The 18,643-nt window shown below is 47.0% G+C and overlaps 1 protein-coding gene across 4 annotated transcripts in view; it reads left to right on the top strand.

The window, feature by feature from the left end:
- The first annotated feature begins 2,611 nt into the window (after nt 1–2,611).
- The window catches only part of TDRD12 (tudor domain containing 12), a 72,115-nt gene continuing 56,083 nt past the window's right edge, over nt 2,612–18,643 (top strand). For 3 of the 4 annotated variants that reach the window (XM_045442551.1, XM_045442552.1, XM_045442553.1), the window contains exons 1-5: nt 2,612–2,942; nt 10,616–10,774; nt 12,945–13,081; nt 14,708–14,827; nt 17,503–17,558. In XM_045442551.1, the coding sequence (XP_045298507.1) occupies nt 2,919–2,942; nt 10,616–10,774; nt 12,945–13,081; nt 14,708–14,827; nt 17,503–17,558 (496 nt within the window). In that variant the 5' untranslated portion in view covers nt 2,612–2,918. The remainder of the gene's footprint in view (nt 2,943–10,615; nt 10,775–12,944; nt 13,082–14,707; nt 14,828–17,502; nt 17,559–18,643) is intronic. The other variant, XM_045442549.1, reaches the window with a different exon arrangement.

Genomic DNA, 18,643 nt, shown 5'->3' with positions numbered 1-18,643 from the left:
ATAGATACATAATACTAGTGGGAACCACAAACAAGACATTCTCTGACCAAGTCCATGAAAGGCAACAGGTGTCTGGGGAAAATGCTGGGCAAGCATCAGGCTTCTACCTCTGGGTTGAATGCCATAATCATAATGTCCACTTTCTCAGTTGATTCAAGATGTGTAAGAAATAAAACCAAAAAAGTACTTTTCTAAAAAAAAAACAAACCAACTGACAAATGATTAAGGCAGCTTCTGGGCTGAACTTGTTTTTCATTGCTTTTTGTAAAAAAGATGGGAATGTTTTATTTTTAGAGTTTATTTATTTATTTCGAGGGTGGAGAGGGACAGAGAGAAGGAAAGAGAGAGAATCCCAAGCAGGCTCTGCTCTGTCAGGGCAGACCCCAACGTGGGACTTGAACACACAAACTGTGAGATCATGACCGGTGCCAAGATCAAGAGTCAGATGCTTGACCGACTGAGCCACCCAGGTGCCCCAAGAATATTTTAAAACTAAGGAAGTGCAGACTTAGCAGCATTTTATTTGGGATTTCAGTATCTATGTTGATAAGTGAAATTAGTCTGTAGTTCTTTGTGTTATCTTTGTCAGGTTAAAAAAACAATTTTTTTTTTAATATTTATTTTTGAGAGACAGAGAGAGAGGGTCAGAGAGAGAGAAGTACAAAAGATCTGAAGCAGGCTCTGTGCTAACAGCAGAGAGCCCAACGTGATGAGGCTTGAACTCAAACGGTGAGAACATGACCTGAGTTTAACAGATGTTTTATCGACTGAGCCACCCAGGCGCCTCTCAACTTTCAAATATGAAATACAGTATTATTAACTCTAATCACCATATAGTACATTACATACCCATGACTTATTTATTTTGGAGTAGGTTCTTCTTTTTTTAATTTTTTTAAACGTTTTATTTATTTTTGAGACAGGGAGAGACAGAGCATGGACAGGGGAGGGTCAGAGAGAGGGAGACACAGAATCCGCAACAGGCTCCAGGCTCCGAGCTGTCAGCACAGAGCCCAACGCGGGGCTCGAACTCACGGACCGCGAGATCATGACCTGAGCCAAAGTCAGCCGCTCAACCGACTGAGCCACCCAGGCGCCCCTATTTTGGAGTAATTTCTGAAACAGTACTTCTCACTAGCTGGTGGGGATGAGGGGGGAGATAGGTTACAGGTACAGATACTGATTCCCTTCAGCCTCAAGGGAACCAGGTGGCTCAGCCCCAGGGCAGTGAGCTCTCATTGGCAATGAGACCAATCTTGACTCTTGGTCCCAGTGTGATGGACAAATACTTCCATTTTCTGTAAGCTGTGTTGTGAAAAAGTTTGGGAAATACTGTGTGGTAGCATGGCTTCTAGTCCGAAAAAAAAAAAAAAAAAAAAAAAGTTGACTCCCCACTAAGAACTGGGAAAAAGCTGTACTCTGTATCTTTGGGGGTTGGGAACTGTGCCTTCACACCTCTTTTCGACAAAGCCTGGAGCTTTCAAGGGAACTGGTCTTGCCCGTTATCTCCACTCCGGGTGAGGCCTGGTTAGCCCAGTTCAGCAACAGCTGAACTTCATGCACTTTGCAGCTGTGTCTTTCTCCTGACTCTCCACCTCTCCTGCCTGCCACTTTCAGCAGATGAACTTGTTTGACCTTGTGAAATTTAACAAACTTTTAAAACCGGACGCTTTTGTGAGCATTCTGTTTCCCCAAAACACAGCCCCACAATTGCCACGCTCTCTCTAAACTGGTGCAATTTTTTTGCCATCTTGTTGGTTCCCCTTACTAGGAAATTAATGCTTTTTGATACCGCTTAAAATTTGTTTCTTCACAATCAAGATATTAAAGAATTTACCTGTAAAACCACATAGGCCTGGCATTTTAAATTTTTGTTTACGTATTTTAGCTGTGGCTCCTTTGATTTTCAAGGTCTTCTTTTTGCTTCTTGTTTATTGGCTTATTGAAGTGTTAGAGAGGGATTCCTGAGATAGTAATAAACAATCCTCCCTGAGTACTTCTTGGGTGTCCCTTTATTTCACATAGTGTGACCTCATCTACTTTTGAGTCTCAATTTTCAGGTGAGAAAACCAAGGCCTCCAGGTGTTTAAAATTTACAGAACCCTTTGGTGCCTTAACAACAAATACACGTGGGGGGCGGGGAAGAGAACCCGGCCAGAGGAGGCTGCAGTTTGCAGCCTTTGGTGGTGACTAGAATGGCCAGCGAGACTGTCTGGGGGAGCCCTGCCAGCTAAGGGCCAGGTGGGAGAAAAGCTGGAACCCGAAGCAGGAGGTGGAGTGGGGGAAGGGGATCTGGGGAGGGGATGTTGCCAGGAGTGCCCTCCCCCTCCCCCTACGTCCTCCCCCCCTCTCCCCTCTCCATCAGTGACGGGCCGAGCCTCTTCCTCACCCTCAAGGCCTAGAGGTGGAGGCGGGTCCAGGGGCACCTCCAGGTAGACAATCACGAACTGATTCGGGATGGGTGGGACGCCGGGGTGGGGAGGGGTGAACCACGTGACCAGGGGCCCGGCCCGCGGAGCGCCCCCTGCGCGACTCTTCCCTGCGGCCCAGCCCCGCCCCGCCCCGCCGCTCTGTGGGCCGTGCGCCTGGCGGCCGTCCGTTGTCCCGGCCGTTGGCGCAGCGCGGCTTTCTGGAAGCCTCGAGGCTTGCGCGGCCGGGGATCCGGGGCGCGGTGTCGGAGGACGGAGCGCGCCCGTGGCGGCGTGGGCTGGGAGGGCGCGGAGCGTCTCAGGTGGTGCGCTGCGCACGGGCCTGCCGGGCCGTGTTCCCCACGGAGGGCGGAGGCTGGCCCTACCTCGGGTTTTGCCCCCAACGTGCCCTCCTTGTGAGTGGTGACGGGAAGATCCGGGAAAGGGCGCGGCCGCGACGGTGCTTGTCTCCCCAGGGCCGGTCCCCCGGCGGCCAGCGGCGCGGGGAAGATGCTCGAGGTGCTGGTGCTGAAGGTGAGCGAGCGCCCAGCCCCTGCCGGCCGGCCTTCCTTTCTCTCCACGCGGAGGGGCCGCTCGGCTGGCCGCCAGGGGCTTTGGACCCTCGGGTGGGCTTGCCGGATGGCATCCCGGACCCCTGATTGCAGATACACAGCACGGGATTTCGGTTCAAGTGTGCCCTTGCGTTGTTAGGGACACCGAGCAAAAAGTTGTTTGTCCGGAATTCGGATTTTACTGGGCGTCCTGTATTTGCCAAATCTGGAACCTTAGGGGGAGGGACGGACCGTAACCCCTTCTCCCACGTGGACCCTCAGCCGGTTCCCTCGACCCACACGGGTCCTTTCCGCCGGATCCCCACCTTGGGGCCCCCTCGTGGCAACCACCCCTCCACGCGGAAACCCGTTCCGCTCGCGCCGCGGGACTCTGGCGGCCCCTTCCCCACGCGTGCGTCCCGGGGCTCCGATCCTCAGTTTTCCGAGCAGGGGCTGAAGGGAGGTCGGGCCTGCAGACAGCTGCAATTTCCTATTTCAGGTGACTGCTGGCTGGAGATACAGGAGACTGTGAAGTCATGGCGTGTTCACAAGGTTACTTGGAGGGAGGAGTTTATAATTTTTTTTTTTTTAATGTTTATTTATTTTTGAGACAATGCGAGAGACAGAGTGCAAGCAGCGGAGGGGCAGACAGAGGGAGACACAGAATCTGAAACGGGCTCCAGGCTCTGAGCTGTCAGCCCAGAGCCGGACATGGGCTCGAACCCATGAACCGTGAGATGATGACCTGAGCCGAAGTTGGACGCTTAACAGATTGAGCCATCTAGGTGCCCTGCCTTAATTTTTTTCCAAGCACATTTCCTGAAGGTGATCTTTTGAAGATTTTCAAGTATAAAAATAAGTTACAAAAACTATGTTGAGAATAACCATATGCCCTACACCTGGACTCAATAACTAATAACATTTTATTGCATTTGTATATTTCTTTGTAAATATGTTTGTATAGGGGCGCCTGGGTGGCTCAGTCGGTTAAGTGTCTGGCTTTGGCTCAGGTCATGATCTCGCAGTTCGTGGGTTCAAGCCCCGAGTTGGGCTCTGTGCTGACAGTTCAGAGTCTGGAGCCTGCTTTGGATTCTGTGTCTCCTCCTCACTCTGCCCCTCTCCCACTCTCTCTCTTTCTCAAAAATAAATACTAAAAAAATAAATATGTATATATAAAACTTTTCTTTTTTGCTGAACCATTTGAGAATTAGTTGAGAACTCTGAATACTTACACGTATGTTTTCTATGAACAAAGAGCTTCTCTTACGTAATCATGATTTTATTATTTCACTGGAGAAGTGTAATATTGATATGATACTATAAAATACAGTCAATGTTCAGATTTCTCCAGTTGTCCCAATAATGTCTTCTAGAATTTGTTTTCTCTGTTTTAGGATCCAATCAAAAATTCTTCATTGCGTTTAATTGTCATGGTCTTAACTTAGCCTCATTGAGGTCAGTTCCCTGGCTTTTTCGTGTCTTTGATGTCCTTGAAACTTAGGAAGAATAAGGGCAGTTTCTTTGTAAAATATCTTTCAATTCGGATTTGTCTGTTTCCTCAGGATTCTGTTTGGGCATTTTTAGTAAAAAATACTGTAGAGCTGATCTTACATCAGAGGACAAGAAACTTAAAATCATTACTTGTGGTGAAAAGTAGTTTAAAAGTCTAACTTTTGGGGTGCCTGGGTGGCGCAGTCGGTTAGGCGTCCGACTTCAGCCAGGTCACGATCTCACGGTCTGTGAGTTCGAGCCCTGCGTCAGGCTCTGGGCTGATGGCTCAGAGCCTGGAGCCTGTTTCCGATTCTGTGTCTCCCTCTCTCTCTGCCCCTCCCCCGTTCATGCTCTGTCTCTCTCTGTCCCAAAAATAAATAAACGTTGGAAAAAAAAAATTAAAAAAAAATAAATAAAAGTCTAACTTTTTATTAGGGAATATTCCGGACATACAAAGAAGTATTAAAAAAAAGTCACAAACACCTGGACATCCACCACTGAGCTTTCTCAAATCTTTTAACATTTTGCCATACTTGCTTCACATCTTTTTTAAACCCATAAACTATTTAAAAAAATTTTTTTTAAACGTTTATTCATTTTTGACACAGAGACAGAGCATGAGCGGGGGAGGGGCAGAGAGAGAGGGAGACAGAATGGAAAGCAGGCTCCAAGCTTTGAGCTGTCAGCACAGAGCCCCACACGAGCCCGACGCAGGGCTTGAACCCACAGACCTCGAGATCATGTCCTGAGCTGAAGTCGGACACTCAACCGACTGAGCCACCCAGGCGCCCCACCCATAAACTATTTGAAATTGAGGTATGATTTTAGATGTAGTAAAATACATTATTTTTCCTGTAGAAGTCGTGACATTTTTTTTTCAAGTTTTATTTTGAAGTCTAGTTAGAATTCGGTGGCATTTTGAAAAATGCAGACAGTCCTGTAATTGCTACAATCACAATGGACAGCAGTCCCCCGACCCCCCATTACCTTATGTTCCTTTGTAGTCATTTCTTTGCCGAACTCCTAATCCTTTGCAGCCACTGATCTTTTTCTTCCCTGTTTCACCTTTTCCAGAATGTTGTAAAAATGGAAACGTGCACATGGAATCATGCAGTAGGATGTAGCCTCTGAGACTGGCTTCTCTGACTTAGTCTAATGCCTTTGAGACCTGCCCTGGGTTGTTGCATGAATCATAATGTCTAACCTTTTTACTGCTGAGTTAGTTGTCCATTGTATGGATATGCAACAATTTGTATCATCACCAGTTGAAGGTGCTGCTTGAGTTGTTTCCAGTTTGGGGAGATTATAAATAAAGCTGGTGTAACCTTTACATGTAACTTTTTGTGTGAACACAGGTTTCATTTCATGGGCAAATAGGCTGGGATTACTTGTCTGTTTAACTTCATGAGAAAATTTTCTACAGTAACTGGACCATCTTACATTCCCATGAGCAACATACAAGATTTCTAGTTGTGTGGCATCTGGCTGGCTCAGTTGGTGGATCATGGGACTCTTGATCTTGGGTTTGTGAGTTCGAGCCCCACGTTGGATGTAGAAATTACTTAATAAAATCTTGGAAAAAAAAAAAAAAGAGTTCTAGTTGCTCTGCATCCTCACTAGCATGTGAGATGGTCAGTTTTATTTATAAATTTCAGCCATTCTGGTAATGTTTAGTGTGTAGTGATATCTTTTTGTGGTTTTAACGTGCATTTTCTAATGACAAATGGTATGTTAATCGTCTTTTCAGGTGCTTGTTTGCCATCCTTCCATCTATTTGGGTCAAGTGTCTGTTCATATCTGTCCATTTTTCTAACGTTGTTTTCTTACTGAGTTTTAGAGTTTATATATGGTGGATGAAGTTCTTTTTTGGATGTGATTTGCAAATATTTTCTCCCATTTTATGGCTTTTCTTTGTCTTAAACAATATCTTTCAAAGAACAGAAGTTATGGGGGCCCCTGGGGGGCTTGGTTCAGTTTCCAACTCTTGATTTTGGCTCAGGACGTGATCTCACAGTTCGTGAGATTGAGCCTTGTGTTGGGCTCTGTGCTGACAGGGAGGAGCTGGCTTGGGTCTCTGTCTGTCTGTCTGTCTCTCTCTGCCCCTTCCTTGCTTGTGTACCCTCTCTTTCTCTCAAAATAAATAAATAAAAAGCTTAAAAAAAGCATTAGTGGGGCGCCTGGGTGGCTTAGTCGGTTGAGTGTCCGACTTCAGCTCAGATCGCGATCTCACTGCTCATGAGTTTGAGCCCCACGTCGGGCTTTGTGCTGACAGCTCAGAGCTAGCCTGCTTCAGATTCTGTGTGTCTCTCTGCCCCTCCCTGCTTATGCTCAGTCTTTCTCTGTCTCTCAAAAAATGAATAAATGTTAAAAAAAAATTCTAAAACATTAGTTTTTAATTTGGATTAAGTCCAATTTATCAATTTTGGTTCATACAAATTATACTTTTGGTGTTACATCTAAGAAATCTTTGTCTAACAAAGATTCACAAAATTTCCCCCATGTATTCTTTTAAATAAAAAAAAAATTTTTTTTAATGTTTATTTTTGGAAGAGAGAGAGGCAGAACGTGAGCCGGGGAGGAGCAGAGAGAGGGAGACACAGAATCTGAAGCAGGCTCCAGGCTCTGAGCTGTCAGCCCAGAGCCCAGTGTGGGGCTCAAACTCAAGACCATGAGATCATGACCTGAGCTGAAGTTGGACACTTAACCGACTGAGCCACCCAGGCACCACCCCCCCCCCCAAGTTTTTTTTAAGTTTATTCATTTTGAGAGAGACAGAGGGCACGGGAGGGGCAGAGAGAGAGGGAGACAGAGAATCCCAAGCAGGCTCCATATTGTCAGCGCGGAGCCTGGTGCAGGGCTGAAGCCTACGAAACTCGAGATCATGACCTGAGCTGAAACCAAGAGTTGGACGCTTAACCGATTGAACCACCCAGGTGCCCCTCCCCCATGTGTTCTTTGAGAAACTTTATAGTTTTATATTTTACATGTAGATATATGATCCATCTGAGCTCATTTTTGTATCTGATATGAAGAATGGATCAAAGTTCGTTTTTGTGCATATGGATAACTAATTGTTCCAGTATCATTTGTTAGAAAACTATCCTTTCTCCAGCAAATTGCTTTCGTGCCATTATTGAAAATTATTTGATCATATATGTGTGAGTGTATTTGTTCTGTTGCTGTGTCTGTGCTTTCTCCAGTGTCACACTTTTCTGATGACTGTAGCTTTATGGTAAGTCTGGAAATCGGATGTTACGAGTTTTCCAACACTGTTGGTATTTTCCAGAATTATTTGGGCCATTCTAGTTCCTTTGCCTTTCCAATAAGAATTTCATAGTAAGTTCATCAATTTCTCAATTCCTGATGGAATGGAGTTGTATTTATAGATCATCGAGGGGAAAATCGACATTTTAACAATCCGTGAACACCGCATATCTGCATTAGAGGTCTTCCTTGATCTAGTTCATTAGTTTGTATAACTTTCACCACACACGTTTTGTAGTTATTTTGTTAGATTCATTTCTAAGTAATTCCTGTCTCTTGGTGCTGTTGAAAATAGCACTATTTTTCTTTAAGTTAAATTTCCAGTTTTCATTGCTGGAGTATGATGTACATACAGTTGAATTCAATGTTTGACCTTGTACCCTGGAACCTTGGTATAGCCACTTAACTAGTTCTGACATTATTTTTGGTAGATTCCTTAGGATTTTCTATGTAGATGTTCTCGTTTGTGAATAGAGACCGTTTTCTTTTTTCATTTCCAATCTTCCTGAAACCTTTTTATCTTATACGATGTTGAATAGTTGTTGAGACCATATACCACTAGTACTTTTTTTTTTTTTTTGTAGGTTTTACTTTTTAGTTCTGGAATTCACCTTTTCCAAAGGGTAAAACTTTAAAGTTTCCATTTTTTTACACGAGATTCTCCTCTTGGGAAAACAAACTCAGTATAACCGCTTATCCTTAAGTTGTTCTGCATATTTATAACAGCTGCTTTTAAGTCCTTGCCAGTTCATGTCAACACCTGGGCAACCTTGGGTTCACTTTCTTCTTACTGTTATTTTCCTTGGCCACATAACCACCTGTTCATGTCTTTACATGTCTAGTAATTGCTACCCTGGATATTGTGGTTATGGCAAAGAGTGCTGACCTGTGCCTTAGTCACTTGCTACATCTGGCCTCTGGGAGGCTTGGTTTACGCTTTTCAAGCACCTGTTGGCCCGGGGCAAGCTGGTAGGGCCCATTTCCTTTGCCCGGTAGCGTGGTCTTGTATTCTCAGGCCTGGCACCTGGGGTTTCTGTGGAGGGCCTGCGGTGCATCCTAAGCCTCTTTAATTTGGCAGGACTGGTGCCGCAGACTGTTTTCCTGTGATGGGTGCCAGGGACAAACAAAGGCCGACAGTAGTTAAAGCCTTGGCTGCTGGCAGCGAAGGAGTTCGGAAGGGCAGAGGTGGCCGAGCATGGTAAAGGAAGGCAGAGGAAGAGGAGGGGAGGGGCTCTGGTGAAAACCAACAGGGCTGGTCAGCGTCCTGTGAGTAGGCCAGCGTGGCTGCTAGCCAAGAAAGGAGGCTTCTGTCCCTGCCTCCCGGGTGATACCATGTCGCAGGAATGGCTTTCGGGTCCTCGAGAGAGACTCCTGAGTAGTGGGAGACGCACGCACATCTCAAGGGGACAGGAAGCGCTGGCACCTGAAAGCCCTCTTTTAGGGAATGCTCACAGAAAGGGAGGCCGAGGGGCTCTGAGAAGCTGGCCGGAACAGACAGTGAGTTCTCCTGGCAGCCTTGAGCTTCCTTCCCCAGGCCAGGCGTAGTAGAGGGGCTGGGGTCATCTTCGGGACGCGGCCTCCAGGTGCAGAGGTCCGGGGCTGTCGCATGCGCATGCGAGAGTTTGCAGTTCTCACGGGCGGCAGCTAAAACTGTGTAGTGCTTCTGTCCACCCTGTAATGATAGCTTTTCTCTGGACTGCAGGGGTCTTAGCTGGGCGATGCAGGCTTGCCAAGGACTTGGCTCTGCCCAGCGTGGCTCTTTCAGAATTTCTCCCTAAACTTAACAGCTACTCCCGTAGCGGCAAACTCCCTTCTCTGGTTCCTCAAGCCACACACTGTGTCTTTCTGCCCGTGTTGGCAGCCCCTCAGTCTGGGCTGGAAAGCTGTACCCAGACCCACCCAAGGCTCCCCGCTTTGCAAGCATCCGGTCCCTCTGTTTCTAGTCTGTTCAGGGCCTTCAAATTGTTATTTTGTGTTTCTTTTCCCAGGGCTTATCATTGTTGCTTACATGGGGGTAAGTCCATGGAAATTAGTCTGCCGTGAACGGGAGCCAGAATGGCCCGCTGTTCTTTTTCCCAACTATTTCCTATTAAAATAGTCAAACATTTAGAAAAAGAGAATACTTAAAGTGAACACCGGTACTTCTGCCACCTGCTACCTAGGATCCAAAGTCTTGGGATGGCATTGCTTTTAGGCCCTTTCAGTAGGCAGACTTAGGAAATAAGTGCATTTAAAAAGTCATGGGTTCCTATTGATACTTTCAATTCAAAGTTAACTTTTCATTTACATTTGTGTCTTCTCTCTAACAATGAAAATCCTAGTTTTCAAGAACACTGATACATAACAAGCTGGCTTCCTGTAGGTAATAACTTGTGTTCGTTCTGGTTTATCTGTTGTCTTCCTTTTAATATGAGCAGAATATACGTGTATTCATATTTCCTTCTCTTTCTTACAAAAGGCAATATTGAGAACATTATTTGGGACCTTGCTTTTGTATTTTATTACAAATACTTAAATATAGGAGTTCGAGGGCTTTGATCTCAGTTTACTTTTTGACGCACATAATTAAAAATTACATATTATTGGTTATGTGTTTTTTTATTTTTCTTTTTTATGTGTTTTAGAATTATATCTTTGCATCTTCTACCTTTTTTTCCAGCTTTATTGAAATATAATTGACGTATAACATTGTGTAAGTTTGAGGTATACAGTGTGATGAGTTGATCTATATCTTTTTTGTCTTTTATCTTTTACCTTTGCTGTGACTATTTAAGACAGAGGTACTCATCAAGAATTTGGTAGATCAGTTAAGTTCATAACAGTTATCATGCCTCTAAGGTTTATTATTTTATGGTTCTACTTTTAAATCATGCATTGTTTTGTTTTTTAAAATTTTTACAGATTGAAGATCCGGGATGCTTCTGGGTTATTATAAAAGGATGTAGTCCCTTTTTAGATCATGAAGTTGATTATCAAAAACTAAATAGTGCCATGAATGACTTCTATAATAGCATGTGTCAAGATATAGAAATAAAGCCGTTAATGTTGGAAGAGGGGCAGGTATGTATCTCAATTTGCTTTAAGCACTGAGTCTTGAAATACTACTTGAAATGTCTGCTGTTTTGGCGATAAAAAGCTTTCAGAGTACTTTAATTGCTTATTATGGTTGCCTTGTGTTAGGTTCTTCTGGCTGCACAGGATTCAGGCTGGTCCTGGAAAGCAGACGCTGTAGAAGGTTCATGTGAGGCATCAGGAGATGAAATGTCATCGAAAATTGAGGCTTTGGGTGGTCCTCCTGGGGCGGGGAACTGGAGGGTTATTCCAGTTCCATCACAGGTGTGGGGGCCTCAGGCAAGAGGGCATGGGGTTTCCAGTCTAGGGCCTATGACTCCCTTTTGTTGCTCATGACTTTGACCAACTCACGCCTGTTTATTTTCCTTACTTGATGTCATGGCCCCTCCTTCCTTTCTTGCCACTTTGGCTCCCAGGCCCATTGTCTGATTCTCTCTACACGTCAGTCATGTTTCAGGAGAGTTTGAATTTTTCTAATAGTATGACAAGAGAAGATTATTAGAAATAATGTGAATTCCTTCCCACTTCCAAAGAAATCAGTAATAACATTTATTATTTTTCTCCATACCATCGACTTGTTGAAGGAACAAAACCCAGTCAATTGCCCTTTTAAAATATTCCACATTTTGGATTGCCCAAGTGCCTCCTTGTTTGTGGTGGTGGTGAACTTTCCCTCTATCCCCTCTGTTTCATGTGGACTGTTAGTTAAAGATAAAGCTTTGATTGGATTTAGGGTCACTCCCTATGACCCCCCTCAGAATGATTGGGGCTGAGAGCTTCATCCTGTGTTAAATTTGGAACGAATATCACTTTGGGTGAAGACCAGCAGATTCAGATGGTGACAGCCTGAGCCCCCACCTCGGGGTGGGGGGCTGCCCTCAGCTCTTCCTTGAGTGGCAGCACCGTGCAGTGACCAGCACGGCCCGAATCCATCCTTCTAGTTAAGCTTGCAAAAAGGTCATTTTCACATTCCTTCTGTATTCATGAGTCCGAATTCATCTGCAGAGAACTTTCCCTCCCCTATTAAGATGGTTTGGCTACCCGGAAATAGTACCAATCGCACTGGATAGGTAGAAAAGTTGCTTGATTCTTTCCCTTACCAGTGTTCCACCTCGTGATGTGCCCAGTTGTCTACAGCGGTGTCCGGAGGTTTATGTTGTTTTTCCCTCCTTCTTTTCATTTTTTAAGTACTGTATTGAACTCTTGGCTTTTAACGTATTCATCAGTAGTAATCTCTGTTCTTGATGCTTAAGTTACCCCACTTTGGGCTAGCGGAAGCCCTGTAAGTCACCAGTTCAAAGCCGACCGGCTGTGTGAACTGTTAAGTGTTCCCACCATTCCTACAAGTTGCTTTGAACTCAGCGTTAAACAGAAATATTCTCCGTCCTTTTGCAAGATTTCTCTGGAGTCTTTTGACTTTGGAATTCTGTGAGGCTCCCGGGAACCCAGCCCTTGCAACATGGCTGCACCTAGTGTCCAGCTTCAGGTCCCGAGGGCAGCAATCACGTCTTCCCTGTTGCGCCCTTTGTGAGCCTGTGCTCAGCATCTGGTTTGCCTGTCTGGGTTGCAGTCAAGTCTGCTCTGGCCCGGCAGTCCTGTGGGACGTTCGGGGTGCCAGGGGGCTATCACTCCTGCAGGGCGGTTTCCCTAAAAACAGGCTGCAGGCGTTTAAGTGGTTTTTGAAGACTTAACGCATGGCAGGCACCGTTCTGGGTGCTGGAAACCTGACAGTACAGAAAACAGACGTCCGCATCGTCCTGGAGCCAACGTTCAGTTGTGACAGAGTGAACCAAAGTTGGAGAGCAGGAAAAGCCCCAGGAAGCAGGATGGGGAAGATGAGCCTGGGGCGCTGTGTCACAGGGGCGTAGCCGTGTCATTGACAATTATTTGTAAGCTTTGTTTCCGATTTGAGGAGGCAAAGCGATGCACTTTCCTTTCAAAAAATTGTCCTCGGTGAAGGCATCAAAACGTAGTTAAGAGAAGCAAGGAAAAAGGACTCGGGTGTCCTGTGTTCTTGTTCCCCGCCCAGCAGCCGTTAGCGTGGGCATCCCCCGCCTCCGCACATGCCTTCCTCCTGTGAGGGAAGGTGTAGGTGGCGATAGTGCGGGAGTACCCTTCCGTCGCTCGAGGTCTTCACACTGCAGTGGTTACTTCGCAGGTGTGTGTGGTTTACTGCCAGGAACTGAAGTGCTGGTGCAGGGCTGTCATTAAGTCACTGGTGTCTTTGGCGGACCATCACCTGGCGGAGTGCTTCCTGGTGGACTTTGCCAAGTACATCCCAGTGAAATCTAAAAAGTACGTATGGGCCCCTGGGTGGTTCAGTCTTTAAGCATCTGGCTTCAGCTCGGGTCATGATCTTGTGGTTCATGTGTTCGAGTCCCGCTTCTCTCTGTCTCTCTCTGCTCCTTGCTCACTTGCGCCCTCTCTCTCTCAAAAAAGTACCTACGTATTTATTTTGCCTTAACGCTTTTTAAGGAGACCACTATTAGTTTTAAAGGAGAGTGTCAAAGTAAGGGGATACCGGTCACAAAACTGGGATTTTTTTTTAGCTTCCCTAGGGAAGGCTTGCAGGTTCCAGTCCTACATGCAGTCACTGTAAGAGCAAGTGGGCAGAGTGAGGATTCATCAGGTAGCTGGGCCCTTGTTCCACCTTCCTTCCTGGCCTCCCCTCTCAGTGTGGTCAGGTGATGGGGTGGGTCCTCAGGGAGGCGGAGAGTCATCTTGTCCCCACAGAGGGGGCCTGTGGTGGTGCGGCCTCTGGTTGCAGGGGATTAGAGCACCTGTCTGAGTATTCCTGGTCATTTTACTTAGCAGAGCGGGGGCGTGACCATCGGTCACATTAGGTGGGGAAACAGTTGAGAAGGAGCCCTTATTGACTCTAGGACCACCCACTAAGTTCGTTAGAAAACACTATCAACAAGGAGGCTTTGTGGCAATTTTTTTTTTTTATAGTTTCCTGCCTCCGAGTAAGAGGATATTGGTTTGATAATTAACTTGAGGACCCTTCTTCCAAAAGACTTTAGTTGCAGTGAGACGTTTATCTTGAGCAGAAGAGTTTCATGGCTAAAGGACTTGCCGGACATTGGGAATTGGCAGACATTTAAGAAAAAGATGCCTTTCTAGCTTGTGATTCCGCACCTTTATAAGTAATCAAAATTAAGTGTTGTGTTGAATTCTTTGGAAATATTTTTAGTGTTTGGAGTTTTCAGTTTTGCTTTTTTCGGGCAAGAGAGCCCTGTGATTAAACAGAGCACAGGGAGACCTGGAGGGGCAGTTAGGACAGCCACCTTTTTGTGAACAGTTGAGACAAGACGTGGTGAGGCTGCCCATACAGGGCATTGAGAACCTGCTTCTGTCGAAATGGTGATGCACGTGGCCTGTCGTTTGCCTGAAGAATGGAAATGAAACTGCTGAACAACGTGTTCATCAAATCTGAGTCCCTCTTTTGTGCAGCATTGATGAACATTAATTATAAAAACACCTCAGAAAACCCAATGAGTTTCTGCTCATTTACAGAAACTTTAAGATAATCCTGGTTGTCTGTTGAAATTAATGTTTAAAAATCTTAAGTTGAATTGATTTCACAGGTTGTGCATTATTTCCTAGTGTGAGGAGGCATGTTAGACATAATTTTTCTGGTACCTCCCGCCCCCACACCATGAAGTTTTAACGACAGATACACTGAATATCCACCTACACGCTAGTCACGTATCTGTGCTTTACCCCCACCTTGAGAACCAGTTCCCTCCCCCTGACTTGAGCAGATGTCTGCCAGTCACTTCCTGCTGTTGGGGGCTCTATTAGAAACAAAGAATTGGTTTTTGTGTATTTTAGGTATGTTAATTGCATTGGTGTACTTTAAAGAAATCCTTTATATGTAAGTTTTCTTTGTAATGGAACTGTTTCTGTTTTGCTCTTAAGCATCCGAGTTGCAGTAGAAACTTTTATGCAGCTTCCCTACCGAGCGAAAAAATTCAGACTGTACTGCACGAAACCTGTTACGTTACACATTGACTTCTGCGAAGATAGCGCTGAAATTGTGTAAGTACCTCCTGTAACAGATGCTGAATCGTGGGTAAAAGTCACGAAATCAAGTGGATGATGTTACAATGCGTCTCTTCCCCTTGAGTAGCGCTCAGTGATTCTAGAGGCTTCTTGTTCCTCAGGAGGCATCTTCTGAGTTGGTATGTGTGGAACCTGGCACCTGGCCGTGCGGCCAAATTCCCTGGGCGTCTCCAGAGGCTGCAGTTGAGGGGCTTATAGGCGAGCCTGAGCTCTGGGCTCTGTGATTTTTTTTTTAAGTTACAAAAAGTAGGAAATTAAGTGTGAAGAGAAACACTGCCAAGTATAGGCTCATGGAGTATTTAAAAAAAAAAAACTGCCCATTGTATTTTTCTCCAGCCCCTCTCTCCACCCAGGCCGCTGCAACCTGTCTAGGCTCTGAATTTGCAGAGCTCATTCAGCACTTCCTATGTGTTCATTTGCGCGGAGCCTTTCATGAAAATAGAACATACTGCCTTATTTGCAAATTTAACCTAAGAATGTGTGCTGAAGCTCTTTGCTAATACAACATACTACCTTCTACTGTTGGCCTTTCTGTGGTGAACATAACTGGCTGTTTGCTGTACGTATCCACTCCCGTCTTGAGAGCCAGCTAGAGTGTTCCTGGAGCACTGTGCGCTGAACATTGCTGTGAGAATGCGGATACGTGCGTATGCAACATAGGGGTATGGAGATGTGTACACGCAGGCAGTACGTGTGCACATATCACCCACCCCACCCCACCCCACCCCCCGCCTCTGCCTCGTTTTCCTAGTGTTGGGCCGCATTGCCAATATTTGTGCAGGATGGGTCCCTGCACTGGGCAGTTCTGTGGCAGGGATATGGCTGCGGTCTCTGCTGTCTGGACCAAGTGCTACCTGAGGTCCTGAGGCAGCCCTGCCCTTCCACCTGGTACCCCCCCACCCTGGACTGTGGCATTGTGGGAAGAAAAAGTGTAAGGCCCAGCACAGCACAGTTCCAGCTTAACTTACACGTCCTGGTGATGTTGCATCATGTTCTCTGAACTTGGAAGCCACTCTTCTTGTGGATGCTTTCATGGGATCTGTGGAGACCCTCCATTCCCACTCCCTGCATCCCCAGCACCTACAGTTTCCTTGAGAGGGTGAGTGCATCGCCCTGTGGCTGGCCTCAGAAGCTGCACTATAGATGCTGAGCCATCTTGTCCCTGCCGATGCCCCGCCAGACTCCCTGCGGCCAGCCCACACTGCTCTGGCCTCAGAGACTGTGGGAGAGTGGGTCCCACAGGCAGCAGCAGCCCCTGCCTCCTCCCGGTCCCACTTCCAGAGCAGCGAGCTCCTTCCCCTCCAGGGCTGACTTTGGTGCGGGTCTGTCCACTCCCAGCTGTCCCTCAGAGGCAGACTGTATCTCGTTCTTCCCCGTCTGGTCACCACCTTCCCAGCACTGCGGTGCTCAGGGAGCTTTCCCAGCCTTGGACACACCCTCCATGCAGGCACACGTGGTACTTTTGTGTTTGCACTTCACCTAGAACGTCTGTGACGATATGTGTTTTACGGTTTCTGTAGATTTTGTCACATGGACCTCCAGGAGGCCTAGCAATTTATACTCGCGTCACTGGGGTATAGAGTGCTCTTTTCCTGTACAACGTTAATTATCACCAGGCTTTTTAAATTTTTGCTTGTTTCCTGGGTGAAAATGGTATTTTGTTTTTAATTTGTATTTTTCCAACTTATAAAGTTGGGTATTTCTTCATGTGGTTATTTTTTGCGTGAGAGAAAGAGACAGACTGTATGATTGGCTTACCTGTGAAAGCCTAGATCGATTTTTCTTTTGGGCCATTTTCTTTCATTCTTAAAAACTTACTAGGTAATTTTTTGTGTGTAGCAAGGTTTTAGAACCACTGTCTTAAATTTTTTTTTTTGCCTCCTTTTAGAAACCCTTTGTGATTTTCTTGAAGTAATGTGCTTAATATCTATTTTAGTAAAAACAACATCTTAGCCCGGGCATGGGGCTGGGTGCTTTGTGTGTTACCTCATTTGATCCTTAAAACAGCCCCTGGAGCGTGGTGGTGGCATCTCTGGGGAATCAAACCAGCGGAGACAGAAAACTGGTCACTCTACCTTTACTTCCATTATTTTTGTTCCTTGCTTCCAAATACTGGTTTCTCCTTGTCTTCCACCACCTACAGCTCTTCTTAGGTTTTCTTTCCAAAGCAAGCACAGGAAAGGGCAAGGTGATAGGTAGAAAGCGGGAGACAGAGGCTGTGAGGCACCGATGGCCAGCTTTCCCCCAGCCGCTCTTACCATATTGGTCTAACCAGTCACATGTGGAGTGCTGCACACGCGGCGTCCCTGCCCCAGGGAGCTCGCGTTCTGGCTGGGGAGACAGATATGTCCCAGGTCACTGGGGACACTGGTGTTGGGAAGGCGATGCACCGGCCACTCTGGAAGCCCAAGATGGGTCTGTTCTCTGTGAGGTTCTGCACTGGGTGCAGGTGGCAGTGGCAGGAGGGCCCCCTGCAAGGCGTGGCTGGGATGGTCACCCCCAAAGCCAGAGCCCGGGCCGAGCTCCCCAGCATCCGTGTCATATGTTCACCACGCAGTGTCAGAAACGTCCAGCTTGTGGCTTACAAAATGATGTTGGTGTCCTAGCCTCAGATTTGTGTTTGATAAGGTGGCATCTGTTTCCTGTTCCAGACCTGCCAAGAAGTGGGACAGTGCAGCTATTCAGTACTTTCAGAACATCCTGAAAGGTAAGGCAGGTGCATCATCACCGCAGCCTGCTTTGAACTGACACTCAGGGGGTTTATCTTTCCGTTGGTGAGGGGGTTTGAGATGTGTGTGTTCATCTGTTACCTGGAACTCCGTCCACCCTGTGTCACAGTGACTCTGCACCCCTGAAATTTTGGGAGTGGGTGTGGATGTCAGTCATGGAGAATGAGAAAAGGGCTGTTCGGGTGAGGGACCCTTCCCCAACAATAGTCCTGCCCCTTGGTTTGCGTGGAAGCTGTGCACTACAAAATAAATGTCCGTGCATTTCACTAAACCTGCAGTTGATGGAAAGCCTCTCTTTGTTCAGTGATGTGTAATGATCATTGTTGCCTATTTAAGATGCATAGGCAGTCTCAGAGAAGCTATACAGCGTGCTCTCTTTATATTGTTGACCGTAAAGTACAGTCTCGTGTGACGTCTGTCCTGACTCCTGGCAGTCAAGAGCCAAATGCCTATGCCTGCCTCCCAGAGCTCTTCTGAGGAAAAGTGGGGGTGAAATGCCTGGGCTGCTGCCTGGTGCCTGCTGGGGTCCCGGCCCCTCCCCTGTGCCGCCCCACTGTCTGGGCAAAGGGAGAGCCAGGTGCTGGGGCCTGGGAGACAGGAGAGGTTGGGAAGGTCTCCGGCTGTGGAGTTTGGGCCCTTGCGAGCCCATGGGGGGGGGGGTGGACACTAGGAGATACAGGTGTGGAGGGAGCAGAGCTCCTGGGATTGCATCCTGCCCTGCAGCCTTCTCTGAGCCCGGTCTCCTCACCCGGAAATGACGGTGACAGTTGTGAAATGAAACGCGTTTGTGACGGACTTCGCGTGGGGCCTGAAGGTGCCCAAGCCTGGAACTGCAGCGTGGCTTCTTGGGTCTCAGAGAGGCGCCGGGAGCTCTGTTTGCCGGGGCGTCGGCAGTGGGGAGTGACTCAGGCGGGAGACTGAGCGGGAAGTGGATTTGGGAGGCACCGGAAGGGAAGAGGGCCGAGAGCTGCTCAGGGTGTTCGCAGGCAGGGGAAGCATGGCTGATTCCACGCGGGGAGAGCCTTGGTCTCCGCCCACCCACCGCCCCTGGGGGGGAAGCCGG

Source organism: Leopardus geoffroyi, chromosome E2 (genome assembly GCF_018350155.1).
Source record: "Leopardus geoffroyi isolate Oge1 chromosome E2, O.geoffroyi_Oge1_pat1.0, whole genome shotgun sequence".
In the NCBI taxonomy this organism is placed as follows: domain Eukaryota; kingdom Metazoa; phylum Chordata; class Mammalia; order Carnivora; family Felidae; genus Leopardus; species Leopardus geoffroyi.
The sequence above is the reverse complement of the archived record's forward strand: the minus strand, read 5'-3'. Positions and strand labels throughout refer to the sequence as shown.